The sequence below is a fragment of the Staurois parvus genome, unplaced genomic scaffold (genome assembly GCF_062004578.1).
Source record: "Staurois parvus isolate SC_StPar_1 unplaced genomic scaffold, SC_StPar_1.0 ptg000144l, whole genome shotgun sequence".
Classification (NCBI taxonomy): Eukaryota; Metazoa; Chordata; class Amphibia; order Anura; family Ranidae; genus Staurois; species Staurois parvus.
The window spans coordinates 982,748-996,363 of NW_028317940.1; the positions used below are offsets into that span (position 1 = coordinate 982,748).

General features: G+C 49.6%; 1 protein-coding gene across 1 annotated transcript; it reads left to right on the forward strand.

Moving 5' to 3' along the window:
• Positions 1–5,932: 5,932 nt before the first annotated feature.
• LOC149465023 (uncharacterized) lies at positions 5,933–12,555 on the forward strand. Its single transcript, XM_089673772.1, is given in 6 exon segments — positions 5,933–7,568; positions 8,159–8,514; positions 8,594–8,902; positions 9,058–9,193; positions 9,513–11,181; positions 11,183–12,555. Coding segments are annotated over 5 exon segments (2,772 nt in total). The 5' UTR covers positions 5,933–7,568; positions 8,159–8,418; the 3' UTR covers positions 11,745–12,555.
• Positions 12,556–13,616: the final 1,061 nt, after the last annotated feature.

Below are 13,616 nucleotides of genomic sequence, written 5' to 3' on the forward strand. Positions count from 1 at the left end.
GTAACCTTTGTGGAAACAGTCCTTAGAAAACAAGCGGTGCATATTTTATTTTATATATATGTGTGTATAGAGAGACACATAGCAACAGCTCCTTCTTTTCCTACGTTTTCCTTCTATCTTTGCTTGCAATTATGCCTGGTGAAGCAGATTACGAGAAAATGAGCAAAGCTGATTTGAAAGTTGAATGTGCCTCACGAGGATTGGACGTCGGTCGCAAAACTCGTGAAGATTTGATTAGTGATCTAGTGGAGTATGATATCCGAGCAAATCAGAACTCGGGGGAACTTGAACATGGAGAGGTTCCCATTACCCACATTGCCAGTGGTTCAGAGACAGCCTCACAGGATGGGCATACAGAGACTGACACTGGAGGATCACCAAAGGTTAACGTCACACCACCGCCTGAGTGCGCTAGCAACGTGGTGCCGGTAACCAGCAGAGACTCTTCTCAGATGCAGGAGGCCCTAAAACGCCTCCTGGAGACAGATTTGGAGGCATACCTGCGGTTCATGGAACGCCAAGCAGCGGCTGACAGAGAAACTGCAGAGCGCCAAGCAGCGGCTGACAGATAAGCTGCGGAACGCCGGGCTGACAGAGAAACTGCGGAACGCCAAGCTGAGAGAGAGGCGGTGCAGAGGGAAGCTGATCGTCGGCACGAGATGGAGATGGCAAGGCTCCAGCAGCGACCGGGTCAGAACCTCGGGTCCCTAGATCACAGGGACGCCACTCTTTCCATGGGCGCAGCCAAGTTTCCCGCAATGGAAAAGGACAGTGACATTGACACGTACTTACTGTCCTTTGAAAAAACGTGCCGTCAGTACCATGTGCCCCAAGCTCAATGGGTTCGGTACCTGACACCAGGGCTACAAGGCAAGGCCCTGGAAGCATTTGTTGAATTGCCAGAGGGGCAAGATGATGACTATGAACGTTTAAAAAATGCCATTATCCGGAAGTACCAGATGACCCCGGAAGTGTACCGCAAGCGGTTCAGGTCCATGCAGAAAGGACCTGGGGACTCTTACACGGATGTGGCAAGTCGCTTACGCACCACATTCCGACAGTGGACTAAGGGACTGAAAGTTGATTCTTATGAATCTTTGGAGGATCTCATGATCCGAGATCAACTCCTGCACATTTGCCCAGCAGACGTCAGACAGTTCGTCTTGGAGAGGGGGCCAGCATCTACTACAGCTGCAGCAGATCTGGCCGATACCTTCGTCCACACGCGAGTGCCTGAACCTCGCAAGGCTCCTCCAAACAGCTGGAAAGGGGGGAAATCGTCCCTAGCAACCTCTCCCACTTCGGTGAGTCAAGCTTCACCTCCGCCCAACCCTGCAGCGCTTGGAGCCAAGCCATTCCTGACTGACACCCGCAGATGTTTCGCCTGTGGGAAAGCCGGACATCTCAGGACCCAGTGTCCTGAGCAGAAGAAGATGACATCATCGGGCCAGCCAGCCCGCAACTCTTCCTCCGTGCTGCTGGTCAGTAGAAAACCTCGGGGACCCAGCATCAACCTACAGCCGGTCATCGTCGGCAACCGGACCGTAACAGGCTTACGTGACACTGGAGCTGAAGTCACCTTAGTCCGACCCGAGGTGATAGAGGACACAGACATCATCCCCGAGAAGTTCCTGACCCTCACCGGAGTGGGGGGAACCCGTTCCCGCATACCCCAGGCATATGTGTTCATCGACTGGGGTGCAGGGAGGGGGATGAGGCAGGTAGGAGTCTCTGATGATATTCCCACAGCTGTCCTATTGGGGGCCGATCTGGGCACCCTTATCGCCTATTATGCCCCTGCTAAGGACTCTCCGGATGCCCCCCTGGAACTCTCGGGACCTACCAAGGTACAGTGTGCAGATATTGAACTAATGTCTGGGCAGCCTGTGGATGGACAGAGGGAGGGGGCTGGGAAGGGAGCGGGGTGGCAAGATTCTCCATTAGCTGGAGAGGGAGAAGAAATCCCCTTGTTGGGGAAGGTAACGAACTCAGGTGACATGGACAGTAGACAAGTACCTGTTGATAATGATGAGGACAATGATGTTGCAAATGCCTGTAATGTTGATGTTAATGTCGGTAATATCATTAGTAATGTCATTAATAAGGTCAGTAATGTTGATGGTTCTGATGATACTAATGAGGCATCCCTCACCTTAGTGGTCACCCGCAGTGCAGCTCGGGTAGCTGAGGCACAGACTCTGGTCTCAGAACAGCAGGAGGATGTCCCTGACCCCTCCCCTTGTTCTGACCCAGTGGACTCTGCCTCCAGGGAGCCTCAGCAGCTGTCATTGTTTGCTACAGGACCGCTGGCTGGGACCTGTAGTTCCACATTTGAGGCTGCCTTACTGACAGACCAGACCCTGGAGCAGCTCAGGAATCTGGCTAATGGCCCCCCTGCGGAGAATGCTAAACAAAAGGTCTACTGGGAGCAAGGCAGACTATATAGGGAGGGGCTGCCCACTGAGGGAAGGGGGACTGACATTGGTAGACGACAGCTTGTCGTGCCTCATCCCTGTCGGGGACAGCTGCTGAAGGTGGCTCATGGGATTCCTCTGGCCGGGCACCTGGGCATCACGAGGACGCGAGCCCGATTGATCCATAAATTCTTTTGGCCCACTATGTTTGCGGACATAGCGGATTACTGTCGGTCCTGTGGTACCTGTCAGCGAGTTGGCAAGGCAGGAGAGGTGCACAGGGCCCCATTACAACCTTTGCCTGTGATTGACGAACCTTTTAAGAGGGTGGCAGTAGACATCGTGGGGCCTCTAGCCATTCCTAGCAGCTCAGGCAAACGTTATATCTTGACAGTGGTCGACTATGCCACCCGGTATCCGGAAGCTGTGGCTCTCTCCTCCCTCCGGTCGGACAAGGTTGCGGATGCTCTGCTGGGAATCTTCACCAGAGTGGGGTTTCCGGCCGAGCTTATTAGTGATCAGGGGCCCCAGTTTGTGTCCGACCTGATGCAAGCTCTCTGTCAGAAGATACAGATGACGCATATCATGGCCAGTCCTTACCATCCACAAACGAATGGCTTGTGCGAACGTTTCAATGGCACATTGAAACAAATGTTGCGCACCTTTGTGGAGTCCCAGGGCAAGGACTGGGAACGATATTTGCCTCATCTGTTATTCGCTTACAGAGAGGTGCCTCAGGAGTCCACCGGGTTTTCGCCCTTTGAACTTCTGTACGGGCGGAGGGTGAGAGGGCCTCGGGACCTAATCCGGGAGACCTGGGAGGGCAAGATTGCGGACCCAGAGGTCTCCGTGGTGGATTACGTGCTCAGGTTCCGGGATAAAATGGAGATGCTGGTGGGGTTGGTACGAGAAAACATGGCCCAGGCCCAGACCAGGCAGAAACGTTGGTATGACCGTAATGCCAGGGAGCGGACATACAACGTTGGGCAGCAGGTGTATGTTCTGCTACCCTTGCGGCAGAACAAACTGCAGGCTGCCTGGGAAGGCCCGTACCCTATCACCCAGCGCCTGAACAATGTGACCTATCTGGTTAGGTTAGGCGAAGGAAGCAGACGGCAGAAGGCCTTCCATGTTAATATGATCAAGGCTCACCACGAACGTACGGCCTACGTCATGCCAGTCTGCAGCCAACAGGAGACCGAGGAGTCTGACCCCCTCCTGGACCTACTCGCAGACACTAGGGAAGGGGAGTCAGCCCTCCCGATCAACCCGCTCCTTACCCCCACTCAGGTACCTGGGCTGGAGAGAGTGCTGGCAGTACATGGGGGTAGGTTTACTGGGAAGCCTGGGAGAACCCATCTTGCTACCCACAAAGTAGACACAGGGGCCCATCCTCCTATTAGACAATCCGCCTATCGCGTCTCGTTAGAGGTGCTGGCAGATATTAAGAGGGAGGTGGAGGAAATGCTGCAGTTGGGGGTGATTCAGAAGTCTCACAGCGCCTGGGCGTCCCCTGTAGTCCTGGTCCCCAAAAAGGACCGGACGACCAGGTTCTGTGTGGACTATCAGAAGCTGAACGCCATCACCGCTGCAGATGCCTACCCCATGCCCCGGATCGATGAATTGTTGGATAGGCTGGCGGCGGCCCGCTATCTCACGATCATGGATCTGAGCAGGGGGTACTGGCAAATTCCTCTAGCGCCCGAGGCCCGGGAAAAGTCGGCCTTCATCACCCCATTCGGCTTGTTTGAATTCACGGTCATGCCCTTTGGGATGAAGAATGCCCCAGCCACCTTCCAGAGGGTCATGAACGACCTATTGGAGGGGCTGGAACAGTGCGCAGTAGCCTACCTGGACGACATCGCCGTGTTCAGTCCCACCTGGGAAGAACATCTGGGGCATCTGTCACAAGTTCTGGACAGACTGACAGCCGCCAATCTGACAGTCAAACCCAGCAAGTGTCAGATAGGCATGACAGATGTCCAGTATTTGGGACACCAGGTAGGAGGAGGCACCCTGAGGCCTGAAACAGGGAAGGTGGAGGCCATCCTGGCCTGGCCTACCCCACAAACCAAGAAGCAGGTCATGTCATTCCTGGGGACAGCTGGCTACTATCGGAAGTTTGTAGGTAACTATAGTAGCCTGGCGAAACCCTTGACTGACCTGACCAAGAAGAAACTGCCCAAGGAGGTGTCGTGGACACCCGAGTGTGAGAAGGCCTTCCAGGCCTTGAAGGAGGCGCTGGCCAGCGCCCCTGTGCTACAGGCTCCAGACTTCACCCGTCGTTTCCTAGTGCAGACGGATGCCTCTGCATATGGATTGGGTGCCGTCCTGAGCCAGGTTGATGGTTCAGGAGAGGAACATCCCATCCTCTACCTGAGCCGGAAGCTGCTCCCGAGGGAGGTAGCATACGCCACGATCGAGAAAGAGTGCCTGGCGATCGTGTGGGCTCTCCAGAAACTACAAATGTACCTGTATGGGCGGCACTTCACCGTGATCACTGATCACAATCCCCTGAGCTGGCTAAATCGTGTGGCTGGGGAGAATGGCAAACTACTCCGGTGGAGCCTAACTCTCCAGCAATACGATTTCACCATACAGCATAAGAAGGGCAGCACCCATGGCAACGCGGATGGGTTATCACGGCAGGTCGAGCCAGCAGAAGTCGGTTGCGTCAGGAGGGAACTTGTAGCTCACTCCTTGGCAACCACTTAAGGGGGAGGTGTGGCAAACTTGCTCATCAGAATTGGAGCGGAGTTCCCCCTCAACCCTCGTTTTCGTGTTCTGTCTGTGTATTTGAGGTCTTCCTGGAATCCTCACATCCCCCCTGCATTCCTGTGAGGCAGACTTTATCTCCTGGCAAATGGTGTGAAACAACCAGGAAGACATGAGAAGTGGAGCCAGCCAGTCGGCAGAGGTGTCATTTTTATCACCCAAAACTATGTAAGCCCACTCATTATCAAACGGACCAGAATAAGTGCCCAGTCCTCAGGTCAACTGTATGGTTCATATCACGGGATATGAAGCTAGTAATTTAGTGTAGAGTTCCCCAATGACCACTCCCAAGTCAGAGCCCCCCCTCCCCTTTTGGCTTTTAAGACTTTTAAGTGAGTTTGTGACACACACACACAGGGATCTCCCAGCAACATCGTAACAAGGGGAGATCAAAGAAGCTTTCTGCTCACAACTTGAATTTGCTAAAACCAGGCAAGGCAAGTAACTTATCCTGTATTTTCCCGCTATTCTATGTTTGCTGTGTCTTTGTATACATATATATATTTTTGTGATATCTCTTTGTACATATTTATTTTGCATCCAACGCTTTTAGTAATAAATCTTTCTTTCTGAAAGTGTTAAACTGTTTCTAAGCGCTTACTTGCAATTCATGAATCCCTGCCTTTGAAGAGACGCTACTGTTTGTATATCTCTGTATAGCAGGTCCGTGGGCCGTGCTATATAGACCAATATTTCAATCATTATAGTGTATATTTAGTAACGGGAGTTTCCCAGTCTCCGACAAAAGTGGTGGTGGCAGTATAGGGTTAGTTGCGTAACTAACCTGACCCAGTAACAAGCGCATCCAGGCTGCAGGCACCGATTGTAGTCCATTAGCTGAGCAATCGCTGTGTAGGGTGCAGCTGGGTGGGGCCTTGTTACGTGCGTCACACCGCGGTTTTGGATCGGCCGGCCCTTCGGTCACGAGTTTGGTGAGAAGGTCTGACGCCGTGGGCGTGACGTATTACTGTTAGTCGCGGCTGTGCGATTGTCGCCTGTTGGTGGCGGCGACCGCGGGTCGTGACAAGTTCCACCCAGCATCAGTTAGTGTCAGATTTCCTGCCGCACTATTGCTGTCCCACTATAGGTCGCTGATTATCACCATTACTAGTATATCCCATAGTTTGTAGACACCACAACTTTCAAATGAGCCAATCCATATGTTTCCCTTCGGGAGAGCCCCCTTACCAAGTACTTGGTGGCTGGCTTAGGCTAGCCACAAGCAAAAGAGTCTGCCAGGCCTTTTGGCTAGGTGGACCAGATGAGAACCTTAGTCTCTGTCAGGAGCTTCTTGCCCCGGGGGATCAGGGTAGAGGTCCTACCCCTTCGGAGGGTGGACAAAGCACACCGCTAAGTGCACTTTTTTGTGTTGGTTTTGCACTAGCACGTTTTTGTTCACTTACGGGTTTTCGTTTTTCGAACTTCCGCGGACTTCAAAAAAAAAAATCCATATGTACTTATTGGATTTTTTTTGTTTAACTGAAGGGGTGGTACCTAAAAAATAAATTCACACCACGCCTTGAATCAGAACATGCAGCCTGGCAGGCCAGGAGCGAAAGGGGGAAGCACCTTGTCCCCATGTCGATAAAGACAAGGGCTTCTTCCTCACAACCCTGGCTCGTGATTGTTGAGGGGAGGGGGGGACGACTTGCTGGAATCTGAATAAGGCACTGAACGACCCTCCCCCCACATGAATGAGTAGGAGGTACATAGAGCCCCTACTCATTCACAGAAAAAAAAATGTCACCTAGAATAAAGCTACCCAAATGTTTTTCAAGTCCTTTTTTAATTAAAAAAAAAAAAGTAAAAATCCCAAAAATACCTTTGGTAGAAAATCCATCATCAATCACTATGCCCGACAACTTGTAGAAAAAAAAAACATCGACCTGGTGGACGCAACCAATCCTAATGGTACCAATAGCCAAACGACGGCTCCCCGAGCTGTCATCAAGTATATAAAGGCAGGGGGTGGGGATAGTGGTGACATCATTGCCCAGATACACCCTATTGGCTGATGTGGCCGGAGTTCCTGATGACATCAATGGTTCCTAGGGATGCAGAGGGTGCAAGGACTTCTTCAGGAACCAGTAACAGTGGGAAGCCGTTCTATACAGAAACGGTAGAACTTCTATATGCGATGGCTCCCGGAAAACAGGACAGACGGGCAAAGGTTCAAGTGTGAGACTGAAGGCCAAACCGCAAGATCATTCCGAATTATCCCCGTCTCAGATATTCATCCTAACGTATTGTCATGTATTCACCCCAGACCAGAGACCTTCATCGATGGTGCCACACGTGAGGATGGAGAAGGACCCGAGTCACATGACTGAGAGGATACTAAACCTCACCCTGGAGATCATCTACCTGCTGACCGGAGAGGTGAGGAGGATTCTGGGAGGTCACATGACATCACTCTTATCTCTATTAATAAAACAGACCTGACCGGAGAGGTGAGGAGGATTCTGGGAGGTCACATGACGTCACTCTTGTCTCTATTAATAAAAAAGACCTGACCAGAGAGGCGAGGAGGATTCTGGGAGGTCACATGACGTCACTCTCGTCTCTATTAATAAAACACAGACCTGAGCGGAGAGGTGAGGAGGATTCTGGGAGGTCACATGACATCACACAGACCTGACCAGAGAGGTGAGGAGGATTCTGGGAGGTCACATGGCATCACTCTTATCTCTATTAATAAAACAGACCTGACCGGAGAGGTGAGGAGGATTCTGGGAGGTCACATGACGTCACTCTTGTCTCTATTAATAAAACACAGACCTGACCGAAGAGGTGAGGAGGATTCTGGGAGGTCACATGACGTCACTCTTGTCTCTATTAATAAAACACAGACCTGACCGGAGAGGTGAGGAGGATTCTGGGAGGTCACATGACATCACACAGACCTGACCGGAGAGGTGAGGAGGATTCTGGGAGTCTAACATGATGTTCCTATTGGTTCCCCAATACAGAGATTCCCTCTTCTGAAGTCAGGTGATCATATGACCATCACAGTGCCTCCATGTGACTCCCTAAACCCTGAGAGACACAACATGCAGAAGATTCTAGAAGTCACCAAGAAGATGATGGAGCTGCTGACAGGAGAGGTGAGCGGTGCCGGGAATTCTGGGACATTCTCCAGTAACAGACAAGGGATGTGTCTGGATGGTGACTGTATCATTGTGTGTGTCAGGTTCCTATAAGGTGTCAGGGTGTCACTGTCTATTTCTCCATGGAGGAGTGGGAGTATTTAGAAGGACACAAGGACCTCTACAAGGACGTCATGATGGACACACAGGAAGGTCACACCATCTCTCACCATCATCAGGTAGATGAGGAACAATTATCAGTAGTTATGATTTATACACAGCATGTTTGTTACAATGAATGGTTTAATACTTATTTAGCATGGAAACCTCGGGGATTATAATATTGTTCCGAAAGAAGAGTATAAAGAGGAGGATGAGGAGTATGGAGTGATGGAGGAACTTTCAGAAGGACACAAGGGCATGATGATGGAGCCTCCTAATACCAGGAACCTACCAGAGAGATGTCCCCGTCCTCTGTATTCCCGGGATTCCTCACAGGAAGGTCACACCATTCCTCACCATCAGGTAGATGGATCCAGTCATCGGAACCTACCAAAGAGATGTCCCCGTCCTCTGTATTCCCGGGATTCCACACAGGAAGGTCACACCATCCCTCACCATCATCAGGTAGGTGGAGTTGAGGGTCGGGAACATAAAGTGATAGAACACTCTGACATGTGGAGACGATGTGTGGACTCTACAAGATGAGATGTTCTATGTGATCTCACATCATAGATCCTTCTATGTTACAGATGTTATTTTCTGCCATTCTGTTGGTTTAGGGTGAAGATCTGATGAACATGAAAGTTGAGGGTGAAGTAGAAGAGACGTATGTGAGGGATGATCAGCAATATACGGAGGAGGCTGGAATGAGGAGGACATTCATAGAGGAGGACACTCCTACAGAGATCAGCACAGGTGACCAGAATATATTCTTCTCTTATCTCTGCTCTTTTACCGCCCCCCCCCCCCCCAGCCCCCATTGGTTCCTGCTCCTCTGACAAGGCGGTGTAAATGTAGAAGTGATCTGGGAGGACCAAAGGCCCTTTGACTGAAGAGGGGAAGAGTCCCAGCTGGTTGGGACATGCACAGAGAACATCTGCTCCCTCCTATCTCCCTGAACCAGATGGAATCTTGATGGAAGTGAACTAACCCTCTCCTATCTATTGATGTTTTTCTATTTTTCCAGGACCCGCCATGGAGAAACCCTCAAAGGATCGTCTCACTTTATCTCCAGGTTGTAAAATGGAAGATGAGGACATCCCAGGTGATTGTGCCGGAGAAAAGACAATGAGCTCCACTATGGATGGTGGACTTCCCAGTGTGGAGAGACCATGGAATCCCTCTGACTCTGAGCAACCTCGTACTGTGGGGGATGGGGCCGTGGTTCAGGGGGAGAAGACATTTCCCTGTCCTGAATGTGCGGAAAGTTTTAGCTCTGAATTAAATCTTTCTGTACATCAGCGATTCCACGTAGAGGAAAAGCTTTATTCCTGCCCTGAGTGTGGGAAACGCTTTATGCGCAAACCCGATCTCACTGCACATATCAGGTCTCACACAGGGGAGAAGCCCTATTCCTGCCATAAATGCGGGAAATGTTTTTCACAGAGGTCCTATCTTAGTAGACATCAGAGTTCACACACGGGTAAAAAGCCATATTCCTGCCCTGAGTGCGGGAAATGTTATACAAGGAAATCAGAACTTGTTTTATATAAAAGATCTCACACGGGGGAGAAGCCATTTTGCTGCCCTAAGTGCGGGAAATGTTTTTCACATACGTCCAATCTTTCCAGGCATATGAGATTGCACAGAGGTGTGAAGGCATATTCCTGTGCTGAGTGTGGAAAACGTTTTTCACAAAGGTCGCTTCTTAAGGAACATCAGATATGGCACATGCGGGAAAAGGTGTTTACCTGTCCTGAGTGCGGGAAATTTTTTCCACGGAAATCAGAACTTGTTAGACATCAAACATCGCACACAGGCGAGAAGCCGTATCCCTGCCCTGAGTGCGGGAAATGTTTTTCCCAGAAGTCCAATCTTACTAAACATCTAGTATTGCACACGGGGGAGAAGCCATTTTCCTGTCCTGAGTGCGGAAAATGTTTTTCACGCAAGTGTAATCTTAACAATCATCAGAGATTGCATACGGGTGAAAAGCCATATTCCTGCCTAGAGTGCGGAAAATGTTTTTCACGCAAGTGTAATCTTAACAATCATCAGAGATTGCATACGGGTGAAAAGCCATATTCCTGCCAAGAGTGCGGAAAATGTTTTTCACGAAAGCCAAGTCTCACAGAACATCAGGTATCTCACAGAGTGGAAAAGGTGTTTTCCTGTCTTGAGTGCGGGAAATGCTTTTTGTTAAAATCAAAACTTATTATACATCAAAGATCTCACACGGGGGAGAAGCCATTTTGCTGCCCTAAGTGCGGGAAATGTTTTTCACATACGTCCAATCTTTCCAGGCATCTGAGATTGCACAGAGATGTGAAGGCATATTCCTGTGCTGAGTGTGGAAAACGTTTTTCACAAAGGTCGCTTCTTAAGGAACATCAGATATGGCACATGCGGGAAAAGGTGTTTACCTGTCCTGAGTGCGGGAAATTTTTTCCACGGAAATCAGAACTTGTTAGACATCAAAAATCGCACACAGGCGAGAAGCCGTATCCCTGCCCTGAGTGCGGGAAATGTTTTTCCCAGAAGTCCAATCTTACCAAACATCTAGTATTGCACACGGGGGAGAAGCCATTTTGCTGTCCTGAGTGCGGAAAATGTTTTTCACGCAAGTGTAATCTTAACAATCATCAGAGATTGCATACGGGTGAAAAGCCATATTCCTGCCTAGAGTGCGGAAAATGTTTTTCACGAAAGCCAAGTCTCACTGAACATCAGGTATCTCACAGAGGAAAAGGTGTTTTCCTGTCTTGAGTGCGGGAAATGCTTTTTGTTAAAATCAAAACTTATTATACATCAAAGAACTCACACGGGAGAGAAGCCATTTTGTTGCCCTGAGTGTGGGAAATGTTTTTCACAGCAGGCCAATCTTACCAAACATCAGATATTGCACACAGGCGAGAAGCCGTATTCCTGCCCAGAGTGCGGAAAATCTTTTTCTCAAAAGTCCCATCTCAATGAACATCGGGTATGTCACGCTGTGGAAAAGATGTTTTCCTGCTATGAGTGCGGGAAATGTTATTCCCGGAAATCAGGCCTTGCTAAACATCAGAGATCTCACACAGGAGAGAAACCACATTCCTGCCCTGAGTGCGGGAAATGTTTTTCACAGAAACACATACTATTCATCTTCGATTGCACACGGGGGAAAAACCGTATTCCTGCCCTGAGTGCGGGAAATGTTTTTCCCAGAAGTTCCATCTCACTAATCATCAGATGTGTCACACGCAGAAAAAAATGTTTTCCGGTCCTGTGTGAGGGAAATCTTATCCATTTAAATGTAAAAACCTCTTAAACATAAAAAGATCCCACAGAGGGGAGAAGCCGTGTTGCTGCCCTAAGTGCGGGAAATGTTCTTCACAGAAATCTTGTCTTACCAAACATCAGAGAACCCACACCACCCTCGAAGTGTATTAGTGTCCTGAGTGCGGGAAATGTCTTCTCTATGGATGATATGTTGCCATACATCAGAGATCTCACACTGGGAAGAAGCACACCTTGATATACACCTCAGAAAACACGTGGCTGAGCGCTCCTCTGATCTTTATCATGGAAGAAACACTTTATAAGGAGATCAGAGACCTGGTTGGGTCCCTCTAGCAGTGTAGTCTGATCTCCCCTGACCTTCAGCAGAAGCTTCCATGGAGGACATCATAGAGGGGGGGGGTCACTGCTGGTTGGGTCCCTCTAGCAGTGTAGTCTGATCTCCCCTGACCTTCAGCAGAAGCTTCCATGGAGGACATCATAGTGGGGGGAGGGGGGGTCATTGCTGGTTGGGTCCCTCTAGCAGTGTAGTCTGATCTCCCCGGACCTTCAGCAGAAGTTTCTATGGAGGACATCATGATGAGAGAGAAGGGGGGAGGGTCACTGCCTGCTGGTTGGGTCCCTCTAGCAGTGTAGTCTGATCTCCCCTGACCTTCAGCAGAAGCTTTCATGGAGGACATCATGGTGAGAGAGGAGCTAGATATTGCTTGTGGATGAAGAGAAGGGGAGATCAGACTACACGACAATTGTAGAGCTGCAGTTATCAGCCTGGCATTTTCAGTTGTAACATTTCAATTACCTGATTATATCGCATGTATATTAAAGCAGATGAAGAAGAAGAATCTGTCTTCAGAAAATCTTGTTTTTCCTTTCACTTTATTCCTTTCTCTAACACTACAAGTACGGCCCATCCTGTAGGTTTTAGTCTCCATCTTATGTCTTAGTAGTTTGGTGTTCCCAGCTTGTCCTTGTTGGAACAAGATCTATATAGAGGAATCGGGACCTCCTTCCTCCTGCCAGTGATCCCTCTAGTGATATAAAGGTCTATATAGAGGAATTGGGACCTCCTTCCTCCTGCCGGTGACCCCTCTAGTGATATAAAGGTTTATATAGAGGAATCGGCCTCCTGCTGGTGATCCCTCTAGTGATATAAAGATCTGTATAGAGGAATCAGGACCTCCTTCCTCCTGCCGGTGACCCCTCTAGTGATATAAAGGTCTATATAGAGGAATTGGGACCTCCTGCCGGTGACCCCTCTAGTGATATAAAGGTCTATATAGAGGAATCAGGACCTCCTTCCTCCTGCCAGTGATCCCTCTAGTGATATAAAGGTCTATATAGAGGAATTGGGACCTCCTTCCTCCTGCCGGTGACCCCTCTAGTGATATAAAGGTTTATATAGAGGAATCGGCCTCCTGCTGGTGATCCCTCTAGTGATATAAAGGTCTATATGGAGGAATCATGACCTCTTTCCTCCTGCTGGTGACCCCTCTAGTGATATAAAGATCTGTATAGAGGAATCAGGACCTCCTTCCTCCTGCCGGTGACCCCTCTAGTGATATAAAGGTCTATATAGAGGAATCAGGACCTCCTGTCGGTAACCCCTCTAGTGATATAAAGATCTATATAGAGGAATCAGGACCTCTTTCCTCCTGCTGGTGACCCCTCTAGTGATATAAAGATTTATATAGAGGAATCGGGACCTCCTGCTGCTGACCCCTCTAGTGATATAAAGATCTATATAGAGGAATCGGGACCTCCTTCCTCCTGGTGATCCTTCTAGTGATATAAAGATCTATATAGAGGAATCGGGACCTCCTTCCTCCCGCCGGTGACCCCTCTAGTGATATAAAGGTCTATATAGAGGAATCGGGACCTCCTTCCTCCCGCCGGTGACCCCTCT